Raw genomic sequence first — 17355 nt, 5'->3', positions numbered from 1 at the left:
AGATAGCTTAAGACACCAGAGTAAAGGTATATTTATAAATAAAAAAAACTAAAACTTTAATATAAAATACTTTTAAAATGTTAAAATAAATACCTAAAACAAATATCTGTGTAATTAAAAAACATAATAATTTTGAGTTGTAGGTGATACTAGCATTTCATAAGCACAGTAAATTGTAGTATGCATAGGAATTATTCTAAGTTAATTAATTAAGAAAGTAATTAAAGTATATTAACTAAATAACATAAGTAACAACGGAAGGACCGGTGTTATGTTGCAGCTGTGGAATGTGGGAGATTTTGGACACCAAGGCAATCCAGGACAAACACGTCTGCAGAATGTATAAGCAACTAGAGGAATTCCAGATCAGGATTATTGACACTGAGTAACATAAGCGAGGGGGAGAAATACCTAGACACTTGTTCCAGAAAATAGTCACACCTCTTAGAATAGGATTGTCTCTTTCGGTCAGCAGTGAGGACAGGAGTTGGTGATCGTGAATGAGACAGATAAGGAGACTAAGCAGACTGTAGTGAAGGAGCCTCAGACTTTGCAACTGTCAAACACATTTGAGGTGCTCGCAACCTGTGTGGATGAAAACAAGGTCTGCAGGATGGATGTGTGGTCTGGCCAAGGCACTATGGTGGAGGAAACTGTTCAAGTGGGGTCCACAAACAGGAATGTAGTGGTAGTAGAGGACAGTATAGTGAGGAGGATTGACACTGTTCTCTGCAGCAAAGAGTGAGAGTCCAGGAGGCTGTGTTGCCTGCCCAGTGCCAGGGTTCGGGATATCTGCTCAGGGCTGGAGAGGAACTTACAATGGGAGGGGGAGGATCCAGTTTTTATGGTCCATGTAGATACCAACGACATAGGCAGAACAAGGAAAGAGGTTCTGCAGTCAGTTTGAGGAGCTCGGCACCAAATTAAGAAGCCGAACCTCAAAGGTAATAATCTCTAGGTTATTACTTGAGCCATGGGCAAACTGGCATAGGGCAAATAAGGCTAGAGAGATGAACTTGTGACTTAAAGACTCATGTGGGAGAAGTACATTCCAGATGGTGGAGCATTGACATCAGTACAGGAGAAAGCGGGGGTTGTACCATTGGGACGGTCTATACTCGAACCTTGCTAAGGCCAATGTTCTTTCGAGCTGCATAACTAGGGAAGTAGAGAGGGCTTTAAACTAAATAGTGGAGGCAAAAGATCAAATTTGGGAAGATGTGATATATCAAAGAATAGAGACAAGGCAAGAGGGGAAGGTATTAATTTGGGAAATGATCATTTAAACCACGATAGGAAAGGACAGAGAGTACAAATCTAAGAGTAAATTAGCAGATAAGGCTAGTGGCTACAAAAATAACTTAAGACTCTGTATCTGTATGCACTAGCATTCGAAACAAAACAGATAAACTGAAGTGCAAATAGAGATAAATAAGTATGATCTAATAGCCATTACAGAGAATTGGCTGCAGGATAACAGATTGGGACCTGACTGTCGAAGGGCATATGACATTTAGGAAGGAGAGGAGGCTAGGCAAATATGGAGGGGATGGCTCTGTTAATGAAAGATGATATTAGCACAATAGAGAACGATGACCTACATTCAGGAAACCAAGATGTAGAAGCGGTTTGAGTTGAGATGAGGAATGATAAAGGCGAGAAGTCACTTGGTGGAGTGGTATACAGGCCCCTAATGGTAACTATACTGTAGGGCAGGGTATAAAGGAAGAAATAATGGGAGCTTTTCAGAAAGGTACTGCAATAATCATGAGGGATTTTAATCCACATATAGGCTGGACAAATCAGCTGGGCAAGGATAGCATAGATGACAAATTCATAGAATGCTTTTGGGAGAGTTCCTTAGAACAACATGTTCTGGCACCAACCAGAGAGCAGGCTATACTAGACTTGGTATTATGTAATGAGATTGATTAATTAATGACCTCATAGTGAAGATGCCCCTAGGTAGCAGTGATCATATGATCGAATTTTACACTCAGTTTGAGAGAGAAGAATGGGTCTAAGACTAATATTTTAATTATGAGGGCATGAAAGCAGCGCTAGCGAAAGTGAACTGGCAATTTAGGTTAAGGGATAGGTCAATAGGGATGCCGTGGCGGACGTTTGAAGGGATATTTCAGGATACACAGAATAGATACATTCCAATGAGAAAGGAAAATTCCAAGGAGAGGACCCACCATCCGCGATTTAACTAAAAAGTTAAAGGTAGTATCAAACTTAAAGAAAAAGCTTATAATTGTGGGTGACCAGACAGAAGATTGGACAGAATATAAAAAACAGCAAAGAATGACTAAAAAATTAATAAGGAGGGAAAAATTAGAGTACAAGAGAAAGCTAACTAGAAATATAAAGACAGATAATAAGAGTTTCTAGAGATATTTAAAAAAAATACTTAACAAAGTGAGTATTGGTCCTATAGAAAGTGAACTGGGGAATTAATAATGCAAAAAAGTAGAGGGCAGATGAATTGAACTGGTACTTCGCATTGGTCTTCACTATAGAGGATACAAGTAACATCCCAGAAAAAGCTGTAAATCAGGAATTGGAAGAGAGGGAGGAACTCAAAAAAATTACAATCACCAGGGAAGTGGCACTGAGTAAATTGTTGGAACGACAGAGGCAGGAGGGTAGGAGCAGGAACAAGAGGGGCTGATTACAGTGTGTGGAGGGGGGGAGAGGGGCTGATTACAATGTGTGGAGGTGGGGGAGAGGGGCTGATTACAATGTGTGGAAGGGGGGAGAGGGGTCCTGATGGATTTCATCAGAGCTCTGAGATGCAGAGGGATCTGGGTATCCTAGTGCATGAATCGCAAAAGGTTAATACTCAGGTACAACAAACAATTAGGAAAGCTAGTAGAATGTTATCATTCACTGCAAGGGGGATTGAATGCAAGAGTAGGAAGGGGCAGAATCATTTGCACTAAGTGTTGTAGCGGGTGGGTGAAATGACGTTTTACCTGCCAGCCATGATGGTGGGTTTTCACACCCAAACCCACCACATTATTTATGCATTCTTCGGAACACACCATTTCCATGGCGGGTGGGCTGTCATTCACCCACTATGCCATCACCTCGCTGCTTCATCTCGCCAGGCGCACATTTAAAGTCCAGCTTCCAACCCACAATTACTGCAGGAAAGAGGCAAAAAGACTGCAGCCCCAGGTTTAATGACGCATCATTGGAAAGCCATTTGGACACCATGGAGGCCCACCGTGATGTCCTCTACAACCACACACCCTGGATTACCCTCCCTCCCCAGTACAGCTCTCATCCTGCAGCCTCTTCCGTTGCCTGAGGCCACCTCTCCCCTTTTCCCAAGCAAGGCCTTACCAAGCCACCCACATATGGCTGATCTGGTAGGCAGAGGCCTACTTGTGACCCCCCCCTAAAAATGATGTTAAGCCTGCTGCTGATGACTGCGAATGCTGACCAAAGCAAAATAGACAAACAAACTTTGAAGTCCCGAGCGAAGTGCAGCTCGCATTCCATAAAATGATTTTTTTTTTCATTTGTATGTTCATACTAATACACATCTTTCCTAAAGTGTGACACCCAGAACTGAATGCAATATTCCAGCTGGGGCTGAACCAGTATTCTATATAAGATTAACATAACTTCCTTGCTTTTATTCTCTAAGCTGCTATTAATAAAACCTAGGATGCTGTATGCTTCGTACCCAGATCCCTCTTGCTCCTCCCTTTATTTTATTTTGTCTTTAGGCATTATAATGGTCTATTAATTAATACAAAGGCAAACCAAAATATATGTGTACGGATATACATGACATTACAAGTTAACAGTATTCTAATAGATACCGCTCCTAATTAAACACACCTTGATTAACAACCAGTGAATATGAACGAATGCCACCAGATACCCTAGCAGCAGGGAGAATCATTGTGGACCAGTCTCACATCCATAAGAACATATGAATTCGGAGCAGGAGTAGGCCATTCGGCACATCAGGCCTGCTCCACTATTCAATAAGATCATAGCTGATCCAATTGTGGCCTTAATTTCACTTTCCTGCCTGCCTGCCTCCATTACCCTGGACTCCCTTGTAGATCAAAAATCTGTTTAACTCTACCCTGAATAATGACTCTGCCACCGCTGCTTTCTGATGTAGCAAATTCCAAAGACTAATGACTCTCTGAGAGACAAAATTGTTCTCATCTGTTATGAAATCCATTAATTCTGTGTGCTTTGTAAGTTAGCAGTCTGTGGAGATTGTAACAGTTAAAGTAGAGGGTGTTCCAATGCTTGTTACATTTGTTCCTGCCTAGTAACAAGGGCGGGACCCCCTTGAAATGTTTTGATAGGTCACCAGATCCGTTCAAGTGTCAGGGAACAGCACTTCTTGAACAGTCAGTAGGAGTCAGTTTTTTTAATCAGCCAGGAAACATCCCAGATGTAAAGGACAAAGATAGGCACAGGAAGAGGTCCCCGTTAAGTTGAAAAATGTGAAAAGGGCTACAATTAGCAGAGTTAAATGAAGTGGGCCCAAAAGATCCATGAAGACAGCCATGCTATGGCCACTGGGGCAAAAATACCCCAGTGTTCTGCTTGGCATAGCTGAAGAGTTGCAATTGTGCTTGTGAGCTAATGTTTGGGAATACTCTGAGATCCAGGGGAACATAATCTCAAAAGACAAGACTAAAACCCTGCGAAATGGGCTATCATTGAAGCCATCCAGGTTGGTGTGACTTTTTGGACAGAATTCCAAGGCAAGGTCTTCAATGGTGGAGATCGAAAACATTTGTGAGAAAGATAAGGTTTCAGTGAGCTTGGATGGCTCACAGTGTGACAAACATCTGGGTGGGTTGTTGAGAAATCCATGGAATTGGGTTTGGTCGCATCTGTCAACTATTGTTTAGTGTGGTGTGTTCATCCACAGTTATTTCACATGTAAGTCATACTTACTCAAAGTTAGAGTATAAGATAGATATTGTAAATTGTTTTATCTTTCTGAACTTATAAAGTTTATTTTTGTTTGTTGCAAACCCGTAGAATCGTGGTTTTATTCACTTAGTAAGCGTCTTGAAACTCAAACTTCATCCGCTTTAAACAAAACGTGATTGGTACCTAACTGGATCTCCCCCCACAACCTAGGGTCTGGCCAAGGATCATAACACACTTTTATCTTAAATGGGAGACTTTTTTTGAAACTGTCCTTCCAGTTCTAGATTCCCCCATAAGGGGAAACATCCTTTCAGCATTACCCTGTCAAGCCCCTCAGAATTTTATCTTTCAATAACATTATTTCTGATTCTTCCAAAGAGTATAGGTCCAACCTGCTTAACCTTTCCTCATAAGATAATCTCTTCATCCCATGAACCAACCTAGTGAATCTTCTCTGAACTGCTTCCAATGCAAGTATATTCCTCCTTAAATAAGGAGACCAAAACGATACACAGTATCCAGGTGTGGTCTCACAATGCTATGTGTAGGTTGCAGTAAGTCCTCCCTTCTTTTATTCTCCAACTCTCTTGTAATAAAGGCCAGCATTCACTTTGCCTTCCTAATTACTTGCTGTAACTACATGCTAACTTTTTCTGATTCATGATCCCTCTGCGCATTCTCTCTTCATTTAAATAATGCTTTGCTTTCCTATTCTTCCAACAAAGTGGACTACCTTCTTCCCACATTGCACTCCATCTGCCAAATATTTTGCCCACTCACTTACCTATATCCCATTGCAGACTCTGTGTCCTCCTAACAAGTTGCTTTCCTACCTATCTCTGTATCATAAGCAAATTTGGCTATAATACACTTGGTTGCTTCAAGAAAGTTATTAATGCAGATTGTAAATAGTTAAGGCCCCAGCATTGATCTCTGTGACACTCCACTAATCATAGTTTGCCAACCTGAAAATTACCCATTTATCCTGGCTCTCTGTTTCCCGTTAGTTAGCCAATTTTCTATCCATGCTAATATATTCCCATCAACTCTATGAGCCCTTGTCTTTTGTATTAACCAAAAGGTGTAGCATCTTATTGAATATCTTTTGGAAATCCAAACATTTATCTATTCCCCTTTATTCAACTCAAAAGGTTAACCCTTTTTCTCTTTCCATCAATGACACCAAACCTGCAGAGTATTTCCCACACATTGTTTTTATTTTGGATTTCCAGCTTCTGTGGTACTTTGCTTTTATGCAAGAACCTGGAACCTGGGAATTGGACAAGTGAAAAGGCTAAAGCTCCTCCAGTGTGACTTTACGGATTCCCATACCTGCCTCACTCAGAGTCACACCCTCTTGTCCCTGACCAGAAACCAAATCTGAAGTTCTTAACCCAGGCGCCAGGTGACTTTCTCCCTCCTTGATGCATCAGTGTCCTAAGTTCAGACTCTAGATCATCAACTCTGAGCCGAAGTTCCTCAAGCTGCAATGATTTACTGCAGGTATGGTTGCTGTGGATTGTCCACAAGCTCCCACATGTAACAATTATTTATGTTAAATATCTAACTTGGTTAAGTTATAGATTCAATACAATACTCCCCAGTATTAGTTTAAACAACTGCTCTAGTTTGGAGAAGAAAAAAAAACCTTAACACTTACCACCCCCCCTACCTGCTTACCTAATGAATGTCTTTGGGCTTCAGCTCTCAGGTCTCACTCTATCCTGTTCCCTCTCTCAGGCCACTGCTTCTACTGTAAAACACCAGAACAGCACCTCTTCCCTCACTCAACAAATTCCCATGTCCAGCAGTCCATCAAAGTTGTACTCCATCGAGCTGGCCTTCAGCCTACTTACTCCATGCATTAGCAAAAAGTTCTGTTTATATTGACTGAAATTCCAAAGACCTAAGTCAGTCCTTGCTGGTTATGGGAACTATTTTAACTGGTCATCTAATTAACTGTGCAGCTGGTGCTAGCAGACAGTTGGCTTACCACCAAGACTGAATAAGACTACCAGTTAGTGTTAAATGCTAAATGCTACACTTGACTAGATTTTAGAAAGACATCAACACTTAAAACATTAAATTCTCAAGTTAAGTTGAGCACATATCCCCTACTCACATGAGGGATGACATTGATAAAGGTTTCAGGTCAGTTGCATGTCTTCAAAGCTGAAAGATTATGCAGCTGTATTGGGAGACTTTACGAACATACATTAGGAGCAGCAGTAGGCCACTTGGTCCCTCGAGCCTGCTCCACCATTCAATAAGATCATGGCTGATCTGAATGTAACCTCAACCCCACACTTGTGCCTACCTACAATAACCTTTCACATCCCCCCCCCCCCCCGTTATTCAAGAATCTATCTAGCTCTGCCTTAAAAATACTCAAAGACTCTGCTTCCATCACCTTTTGAGGAAGAGAGTTCCAAAGACTCATAACCCTCAGAGAAAAAATTTCTCCTCATCTCTATCTTAAATGAGCAACTCCTTATTTTTAAAAAGTGACCCCTAGTTCTAGATACTCCCACAAGTGGAAAAATCCTCTTCACAACCACCCTGTCAAGAACTCCCGGGATCTTAAATCTTTCAATTAAGTTGCCTCTTACTCTTCTAAATTCCAGTGGATACAAATCTAACCTGACCAGCCTTTCCTCATAAGACAACCCGCACATTCCTGGTATTAGTCCAGTAAACCTTCTCTGAACTGCTTCTGATACATTTACATCTTTCTTTAAATAAGGAGACTAGTACTGTACACAATACTCCAGATGTAGTCTCACAAATGCCCTGTGCAACTGAAATATATCCTCCCTACTTTTGTAATCAATTCATAGAAACATAGAAAATAAAGGCAGGAGTAGGTCATTCGACCCTTCGAGCCTGCTCTACCATTCAATATGATCATGGCTGATCCTCTATCTCACCATACTCCTGCTCTCTCCCCCAACCCTTTAACGCCTTTAGAGTCTAAAAATCTTTTCCTTCTTAAATATATTCAGTGACTTGGCCTCCACAGCTTTCTGTGGTAGAGAATGCCACAGGTTCACCACCCTTTGAGTGAAAGAGTTTCTCCTCCTCTCAGTCCTAAATGGTCTACCCCATATCCCAAGATTGTGACCCCTTGTTCTAGACCACCCCCCCAGCCAGAGGAAACATCATCCCTGCAATCAGCCTATCCATGTCAGCATTTTATACGTTTCAATGAAATGCTGTCTCATTCTTCTAAACTCCAGTGAATACAGGCCTAGTCAAATTCCCCTCACAATAAATGATAACATTCTATTAGCTTTCCTAATTACCTGCTGTATCTGCATACTAACTTTTTGTGATTCATGCACTAGGACACCCAGATTTCTCTGAATATCAGAGCTCTGTAATCTCTCACCATTCAGACAATAAACTTCTTTTTTATTCTTCCTGCCAAAATGAATGATTTCACATTTGCACACATTATACTCCATTTGCCAGAGCTTTGCCTACTTTAAATGGAAAACGTGTTCAGTGGAATTTTAGCCTGGACTTTTTTCCCTTATTGGAGCAGCTCCAGATCCATTCTGAAGTCTATTCATGTGGCATGGGGCCTTAGGGAGGCAGGGTCTGTTCCAGGAACACTCAAGCACGCACCACTCGGAAAGCACAAATTTGCATCTTATTGTAGGTTTGAACTGCAACAAATACAATTTAAAGATTGAGGCACAAGGTCAGCAGCCAGGCATGGGCACAGATGAATGGCCTTTAACTTTGCTGCATCATTCTATGAACAATGATATCAGTTTTGCTTGTAAACATTTCAATAGATGATTCGCCTAGTGTTCCCACAACCATATCTTTATTTAACTTACCTGTGGCTTTCCTTGTTTCAACAATTAACTGACAAATGCATTGGCCAAAGGGCGAACTCTTATTGCGTATTTCGGGAAGTGCCGCCTAATGCAGATTGCAGGTAATCTCCGCCCAATCAAGTTTAGCACCTGTTTTGGAAGAATGAGGAAACAAACGTATTACAGTAATCAGAAACAGAGCGACCAGAGAGAGACATGGCTGTGGTCAAAACTTTGCTTCATTCCGTGTTCACAGCAGCTTTAATATTTACAGGTTAGTTGTATGAAATCCATCATTTTAAGGAATTAGACTGGAAAGAGTTTTAAACAGTTTGGTGGTGTGTCAACGTGAAGTTAGAACCAAATTGAGCGACGAAATCTTGGAAATCAACAAAGTTGCGGAATGAGTTTCAGTTTATCCCAGTCCTTGTTTTAAATTGGGTGTATTTTTGTTACTGAGTTTATTGAAGGAGCGGAATCCACAAACTCAACGCTGTGAGCTGTTTAATGGCAGGAATGGTTACTTCCCTTTTCAATCAGATCCGCAGTGAATCCTATTAAATGGCCTGTTAGGATGTTTGGAAAGCTTATTTAAAAATCTTACTAAGGATCGTATCACTAAGTCGCAGACAATTTACACACAAGTGCTCTGAGTTGATGCTAGTGGACAGGGATACAACAATTACTGGATGGCACAGTTGCCACTCTGAAAAGGCTGTCGGACCTATGCTTTAAGCATGATCGAAATGACATCAATGATTATCGCCGAATAGAAAGTGTTATTTTACATAGGAACAGGAGGGAGAACATTAGAAATAGGCTCCCACAATTTAGGAAGCGGATTACTTAGGGCCGGGGAAAAGCGATTCGTCCACCTATTTTGATTCCAAGAGGAATATTGGTCGATGGCCCAGATTTTTCTTTCTCAATAATAGACTGGCCCTGCGGCAGGTGGTAAGCAAAACACAAGAGGGAAAACAGTACTAGACCTTGTCCTCACCCAATTTACATGTCACAGATGCATCTGCCCATGGCAGTATTGCTAGGAGTGACCACCAAACAGTCCTTGGGAAAACAAAGTCCCATCTTCACTCTGGGGATACCCTCCATCATGTGGTGCTATCACTGTGCTAATTGGAATAGATTCAGAACAGATCTAATAGTTCCAAACTGGGCATCCATGAAGTGCTGGGAGCTATCGGCAGCAGCAGAATTGTATTCAACCACAATCTTAACCTTGTGACCTAGCATTTACTCCACCATACCAGCCAGGTTAGCCAGAATGCCGAGTGGATGATTCATCTCGGCCTCCTCCTGAGCTCCCAAGCATCACATAGGCCAATCTTCAGCCAATTCAATTCCCTCCATGTGACATCAAGAGATGGCTGAAGGTACTGGGTACTTCAAAGACTATGGACCCTGACAATATTTCGGCAATAATACTGAAGACTCGTGCTACAGAACTTGCCGCACCCCCAGCCAAGCTGTTCCAGTACAGCTACAAAGCTAGCATCCACCCGATAATTTGCACAAATGCCCAGGTATGCCCTGTGCACAAAAAGCAGGACAAATGCAACCCAGCCAATTACCGCCCCATAAGTCTACTCTTGATAATTAACAAAGTGATGGAAGGGGTCATTGACAGTGTTATCAAGAAATACTTACTCAGCAATAACCTGCTTACTGATACTCAGTTAGGGATGGTTGCAGCTCCAACAACATTCAAGAAGCTTGACATCATCCAGCACATGCAGCCCACTTGAATGGGACCCCATCCACCAACCTAAACATGTGCTTTCTCCACCACCAGTGTATGTACCATATACAAGATGCACTGCAGCAACTCACCAAGGCTCCATCACCAGTGCTTTCCAAACTGATGACCTCCACCACCTAGAAGGACAAGGGCAGCAGGAACATGGGAACACCACCTGCAAGTCCCCCTCCAAGCCACGCATCATCCTGACTTGGAATTAAATCGCCATTCCTTCACTGTCACAAAATCAGAAATTCTGGAACTCCCTTACTAGCAGCACTATGGGTATACCTGCACTACACAGACTGCAGCATTTCAAGAAGATGGCTCACCACCACCTTCTCAAGGGCAATTAGGGATGAGCCTTGCCAGCAACACCCATGAAAAAATAAATTTTAAAAATGGCAAATGCTGAGATATCCATCTTTATTGTGGCTACAACGACACTGTAACTTCCAGTAATCTCATGCCAAACTCCAAAGTTGCAGTGTGCCTCGAGCCATTCTGATGCTTCAAGTGGCAGGGACCATTGATTTGAGAATTTTGCCTATTTGCCCACAACCTACACAAATTTTTACATGCAAAGAGTTAGGGCTCAGAATCACAGGTGTAAGTTAACGGAGATAGATAGATGATTAGAGTACGTGAAAATATCAACAATGATGTCACAGTTCTTCATGATCACTACCACAAATAAAAACATGTCACAAGTAAAGTCTGGTTCCCACAGCTTCTCTCCACTACTGTCCCTGACCCCCCACCACCCCACTCCCAGCACACACACACACCCCCACCCCTCCCCACCACCCCCACCACCAGACCTCAAGTTTCCTTGCTCCTCTAATCCACCCCTAAGCCCGGCCCCTATCAGGCCAATGTTGGAAACAGCACAACTTGGGGAGAACAGCAGACTGTTTCACTTAAGTAAAATCGTTCATTTGAAAGGTGACAGACCTTACATGTTAGCTCTGTTCCTCTCTCCACAGATGCTGTCAACCTGCTGAGTATTTTCAGCACTTACTGTTTTTATTTCAGATTTCTAGCATCTGTAATATTTTGCTTTAGACTACTTTACTTAGTCTATTTTACAAATGAGAAAAAACATTTTACTCCAATTCTATAGTGTTCAGAATTCAAGATTTTACAGAGCAGTGATTAAAGTGTGTAATTAAAGCCACAAGAAAAGTGTAAACTTATAAAAGGCGATCTAGTCAATTTAAATCTATCCTTTGCTACCTTAACTTTTCCAACTTAGCATCCAGTTGTATTTTGAAAGTTTGTCTGTTTACTATCCCGACTGGAAGATTATTCCACAAATTTATCGTCCTTTGAGTGAAATGTTTTCTTAACACAATTTATGTACCTTTCATAAACTTATGCTTAAATGGTCTCTACTCCAATCACTGTTGCACTAAAATCAACCATAACAATTACTTAAACCCAAATGCAGTATAAGAGCTAATATAAGAAAATACATTTATCACAGGATTTAATTAATTTAAATCTGTAGTTATCAGGCTCAGACTTGTCTTTTTGATTCTAATGATTATTTATACCTACTTAAGACTGCAGGCAATACTTGTTGCTCTGTGCATAGTTATTGAATAAAACTATCTAGAAAACTGACTGTATAGTATTATCCAGCCGATAGAAGCATCACGTGAGATGAATGGTAACTTAATGATGAGCATAAAATATATATGTGATTTGTGAATGAGGGGGAAATACCTACAGTATCCAAATACTGCATGAAATTTAACTTTGAAATGTTGAATAACTTTATTGTGCTGTGTAAATTAGCTTAGCTTTGTATTAGTTAACGGTGTTTTCGTTATAGCCTGGATTATTGGATATTCAGTACTTCCTCTTTCTAAATGTGATTCTCCTTTCCTTTCTATTTTCACTTCTCTTTTTAATCATAAATAGGATATTCTAGCCCAATTAATTAATTGATTTTGAGCTTTGATCCTCTTATTTTTTTCACTGTTATATTTGGCCTTTCTCCCAATGCTTTTAATTCATCTTCACAGTGGAAAGGCCATTTCTGTAAAACAGAGTCTCCTATCACCCAAAACTTGTACCCTTATGCAAATAAGATGCCATATGTGACTAGTAGTTACCTATTACCATGCTTTAACACCCATGGTACATCCATCAGAAAATACGGAATGTCACATCAATACATTCATATTAAATTAATAATTTGAATTTATTTACTAGTAATATTACACAGAAGCAGGAAGACACAGTAAGAACGTAGTAGTATAATAGCAAAAAACTGCGGATGCTGGAAATGCAAAACAAAAACAAAAATACCTGGAAAAACTCAGCAGGTCTGGCACTTAGTTCCGTTGAAGGGTCATTCAGACTCGAAACTCCTCTCTACAGATGCTGCCAGACCTGCTGAGTTTTTCCAGGTGTTTTTGTCTTAGTAGTATAATATTTGACTGGCAGAAGCAAGGATGGAGGTGTACATGGCGATAGCAGAAACTTTACCAACAATTCTGATCCAAAAAATAGAGGAAGAATTGTGATGTGAAGTTGTTGAACTCGTGTTGGATCTGGAAGTGCCCAATTGAAAGATGAGGTGCTGTTGCTTGAGCATATATAGAGATTCATTGAAACAGCATAGGAGGCTGAGGTCAGAGAGATCAGAGTGGAAGTGGGCTGGAGAATTAAAATGGCAGACAATCAGAAATTCAGAATTAGGCTTTTGAACTGAGTAGATATGTTCAGCAAAACAATTGCCCCAATTTGAGTTTGGCTTCCCCAGTGCAGATGAGACTATTGTGAATAGAGAGTACAGTATACTAAATTGAAAGAAGTACAAGTAAATCATTATTTTACTTGAAAGAGTATTTGGGCCCTGGATGGTGGGAAGGGAGGAGGTAAGTTAGCAGGCATTGCATCTTCTGAGCTTACAAAGGAAAGTACCATGCAAAGTGGGTAGGGGTGGTGGTGTATTGGGGATTACTGAGAAGTGGACCAGGGCATCATGGAGGAAATGATTTCTTTTGGACTGCTGAAAGGGGAGAAAGAGGAAGATGGTGGCATCATGCTGGAGGAGAAAAAATGGTGGAGGATGATCCATTAAATACAGAGGATGGTGAAGTGGAAGGTGAGGACAAGGGGAACCCAACTATGATTCTGGGAGGGAGAGCAGAAGTGCAGGAAAGTAAATGGACATGGTCAACATGTCAACTATGGTGGAGAGAAATCCTTATTTGAGAAAATTAGAAGGCAGATCAGAAAAGTTGTTCTCACAATCCCCTTGGACCTTCCCCTCTATGGCCCTGAACAATTGACTCTCAGCATCATCCCCTTACATGCCCAGCTGACTGAGTTTTGAGCTCAGCACAGTGCTAAGCTCTTCTTCCGTGTCCACTTCTTTGGCCAGCAGTCTTCGTGTCCCTACAGCCCCTGTCTTCAGGGGCTGAATTTTCCCCTCATCAGGGGCGAAGTTGAAGGACGGGCGCACACAGGCACGCTTCTGATCGGGCGCCATTTTATGTGGGCGGCCAATTAAGGCCCGCCCAGCGTAACATCCGCACAGAAGCGCTATGCGCTTCCTGTGCAGGTGAGGGGGGAGGGGGAAATCCCAAAATCGAGAGTGCGCTCTTTTGTGCATGCGCACGAAAGAGCACACTCATCTCCCTGAGGCTAAGTGCAGCCTCAGGGAGATCAGCTCTAAATGTTAAAAACCTTAAAATAGAAAAATAAAATTTCCCTAACATGTCCCCTCATGTGACAATGTTGCAAGAGTTGGGACATGTCCATAATTTTTACAAAAACTTTATTAAAATTTTTTAAAACCTATATGAAACCTCATCCCACCCGTGGATGAGGTTTCATGCTTTTTCTAATATGCGCCGGGGCTCCTGGCCTGCCTGCCAACGTTAAGGTTGGATGGGCAGGTCCTTTAATTACTTAATTGACTGTCAATGGCCTCAATTGGTCATTGACAGGTTGATGGGTGCACAGCTGATTTCGCTGCACCCCCGCCTTCCTGAAAATTTAAATGGGCGCAGTGACGTCGGGAGTTTTATGCATCGGCCCCACTCGCCGTAAAATCCTGCCCCAGAAGTCTCATCCCACCTCGACCCCTCCCTCTGGTCTCTAACCTTCTCTAGATCTTTTAACTGGGGACTCAACCTGAGATTAGCAACTCTTCACAGGTTTGAACCTGAGACCACCGTCATGTATTTGACTCAGCTATTCGCTTGCTTAACCAGCTAAGTTTTTATTCCCTATTATGAAATGAGAGTCAGACCTTAGTAGTCACTGATAGAACTTCACATTTGTGAAATTTCAACATTAACAAATGCAATTCTGCACAAGGTTCACAATTATTTAATGAGGTATGTCCCTCAACCAGTTTTTTTTTAGGGAAAAGCTGGAAGGATGGTTGGCTTTTTGCCATCATTAAAATTTTAAAAATTAAGCTCAAAGCACAATCTTGAAAGTTTTCAAATATTACTTTGCACCTATTGCAACTAATTTGGAGCAAACTTCCTTAAGACACTTTCACATCAACTCCCTAAACTCAATTTAGGTAATCTTGCATTGGACTAGTTATAAAATCTGTTGTGGGACAAAGCCGTAACCACTACACATTGAAACAGAGTATGTTGTAAAACAGCTCATTACATAAACCAAAAACAAAGGAGGTGGTTTGTGGATGACTTCTTACAATTGATCATATTATATTGAGTCATCTCACCTTAGATGCAAGCTGCTCAGAAACTGGAGCACCTTTGGAGTGTTTCAGCACTAAGTGCCACTGGTTTACTGTTGCTTTTATGCCAGGTTACCAAAATGTCATAAATTCGACAGGAAATTTGTAGCTGAGGCATATGTTCATAATGGCACCCACCTGATTTTCCATCCATTAATCTAAATGAAAAGTCCCAGCAGGAGTCTGCAATGGGCATACAATCTTTTCTGCCTGATTTTCCTTTCTGCGCTTCAGCAATACTTTGTGGCGAACACAATAACAGTAAAACCTGTCCTATAATGTCTGTATCACATTCAGAGCATCACATGCATGAAAATCTAATCTGTGCTTTCAGTTCTGTAGTAAAATTTACATTCACTATTTTCTCTCAATGAGCCCTTCTGCTGATGGTGTATCAGGTTAAATCTTAGTATTCCTCTTCAGGACATCATCTAATGGGACACTGCGTAGGAAAGCAGGAAAACATTATTATGGCCATATGTGTCAATTGAGATTTTTGAATGGTGGATGTGAAGCAATATCAAATGTTAGGACATGAATTATATATTCATTATTCCATAGGGTGAGTTTCTTGATTGCAGCCGGTCACCAGGAAGGTAATCAGTGGAAGCAAAGAAATTCCTCATGGGAAGGAAATAAAAACACGTGATGCCTATGTATGCCTCCCAGCTGCTGTTTCCACAGTTGAACTGTCAGAAACTGGGGTGCTACTCACCTCATTTCCATCTAGTAGTGTATGGCATTGCAAAAGCTGGGGGGAAAAAACTGAGGAAAGCATTTTATGTGGTTTAAAAAAAAGATTACGTTTGACTTTTTTGCCAGTTGACTAAATACCTACCTATAGAAAAGTCCGACGGACAGGAAATCCAAAACAATATTCTCTTTAGGAAACGCACATATAAAACCTTTGTTTTATCATCAATACAGTTTTTGGAAAGCTACCTACACCTCAGAATTTGAGAATGCATTCCATCAACTTTAAAAATCTACTTCAATGGAACCCAGTCACTTACCGCAAAGGTGATATCCATTATTCAGTGGAGTATCAAAGGTGAGTGATACAACATAGAAACTATATTATAATTATGATATTAATTGGTTACTCTCTCTAAATCCAAAATCATTGGCTATAAATGGCTAACGAGTGTGAAGTGGGCAGATGAAATAAATTTTAAAAAATGCTTTCTGAATGCTTACTGCTTATATTTAAGCTGCAGTGAAGCCATACAGCTGTCAATATTGAATGAAAGCATGCTAACTGCTGTTAATCTGTTGTTGCCTCTAAGTGTCAGCCTTGGCTCAGTGGTAATACGTCATCGCGCGTCATTTTACATTACAGCATGTCGGGCCCACCCCCACACACCGAATGTAAAATTCTGCCCCAGGTTACTGTCAATCAGTGTTTGGTGAGAAGGGCAGTTATCCAGATATTTAATTTGCTGAGGTATGAAAATAAAAATTATGAAAACATATACCACTCTTTTACTTTCATTATGTAACATGCCTGCAATGTCCATCTAGTTATTTAATGAACACTTGCATTCATGTAGAGCCTTTCATGACCATAGGATGTCCCAAAGTGCTTTACATCCAAAGCAGTACTTTAGAAGTGTAGTCGCTACTTTAATGTAGGAAACAGCAGCTAATTTGCACATTGCAAGATCTCACAAACAGCAATGTAATAATGATCAAATAATCTGACTTTCTGATGTTGGTTGAGGGATAAATATTTACCGGGCCCAATGGGATAATTCCGCTGCTCTTTTTCAAAATAGCAGGAACAAGAGAGGCCTCAAGCCTATTCCACCATTTAATGAGATCATGGCTGATCTGTGACCTAACTTATACCCCCATACCAAAACATCTTTGGCGCATTTCCCTTAATATCTTTGACTAGTAAAAATCTATCAGTTTTAAAATTAATCTAGCTAAATTGCTATTTACAGTTTCAAACTTTTACCTTTTGAAGTTTCAACAATACCTTGATTTGTCTATAAGTCTGGAATGGAATTTGAACCCAAAACCATCCCTAACTCAGAGGCCAGAGGCATCCAACTGAGTCATCACTGGCATACCTATACAATGATGCTGACTAATTTTATTATCAATTTTCTTTTTAG

General features: G+C 40.9%; 1 protein-coding gene and 1 long non-coding RNA gene across 5 annotated transcripts in view; one reads left to right on the top strand and one right to left on the bottom strand.

Annotated features, from left to right (window-relative positions):
* The window catches only part of LOC121290565, a 46889-nt gene extending 38016 nt beyond the window's left edge, over nucleotides 1–8873 (bottom strand). The window contains exon 1 of the long non-coding RNA XR_005945841.1: nucleotides 8766–8873. This is a non-coding gene — a long non-coding RNA (uncharacterized LOC121290565). The remainder of the gene's footprint in view (nucleotides 1–8765) is intronic.
* LOC121290564 (interleukin-10 receptor subunit beta-like) overlaps nucleotides 1–17355 on the top strand; it is a 34308-nt gene that overhangs the window by 325 nt on the left and 16628 nt on the right. Inside the window, exons 1-2 of one of the 4 annotated variants that reach the window (XM_041211119.1) lie at nucleotides 4380–4714; nucleotides 16163–16286. In XM_041211119.1, coding sequence (XP_041067053.1) covers nucleotides 16198–16286 — 89 coding nt within the window. In that variant the 5' untranslated portion in view covers nucleotides 4380–4714; nucleotides 16163–16197. Of the gene's footprint in view, nucleotides 1–4379; nucleotides 4927–8842; nucleotides 9019–16162; nucleotides 16287–17355 lie in introns of those variants that run through there. The other 3 variants (XM_041211118.1, XM_041211117.1, XM_041211121.1) reach the window with 3 other exon arrangements.

This window comes from Carcharodon carcharias, chromosome 18 (assembly GCF_017639515.1).
Source record: "Carcharodon carcharias isolate sCarCar2 chromosome 18, sCarCar2.pri, whole genome shotgun sequence".
NCBI classification, from domain to species: domain Eukaryota; kingdom Metazoa; phylum Chordata; class Chondrichthyes; order Lamniformes; family Lamnidae; genus Carcharodon; species Carcharodon carcharias.
Note: the sequence above shows the minus strand (reverse complement) of the source record. Positions and strands in the feature narration are given on the sequence as shown.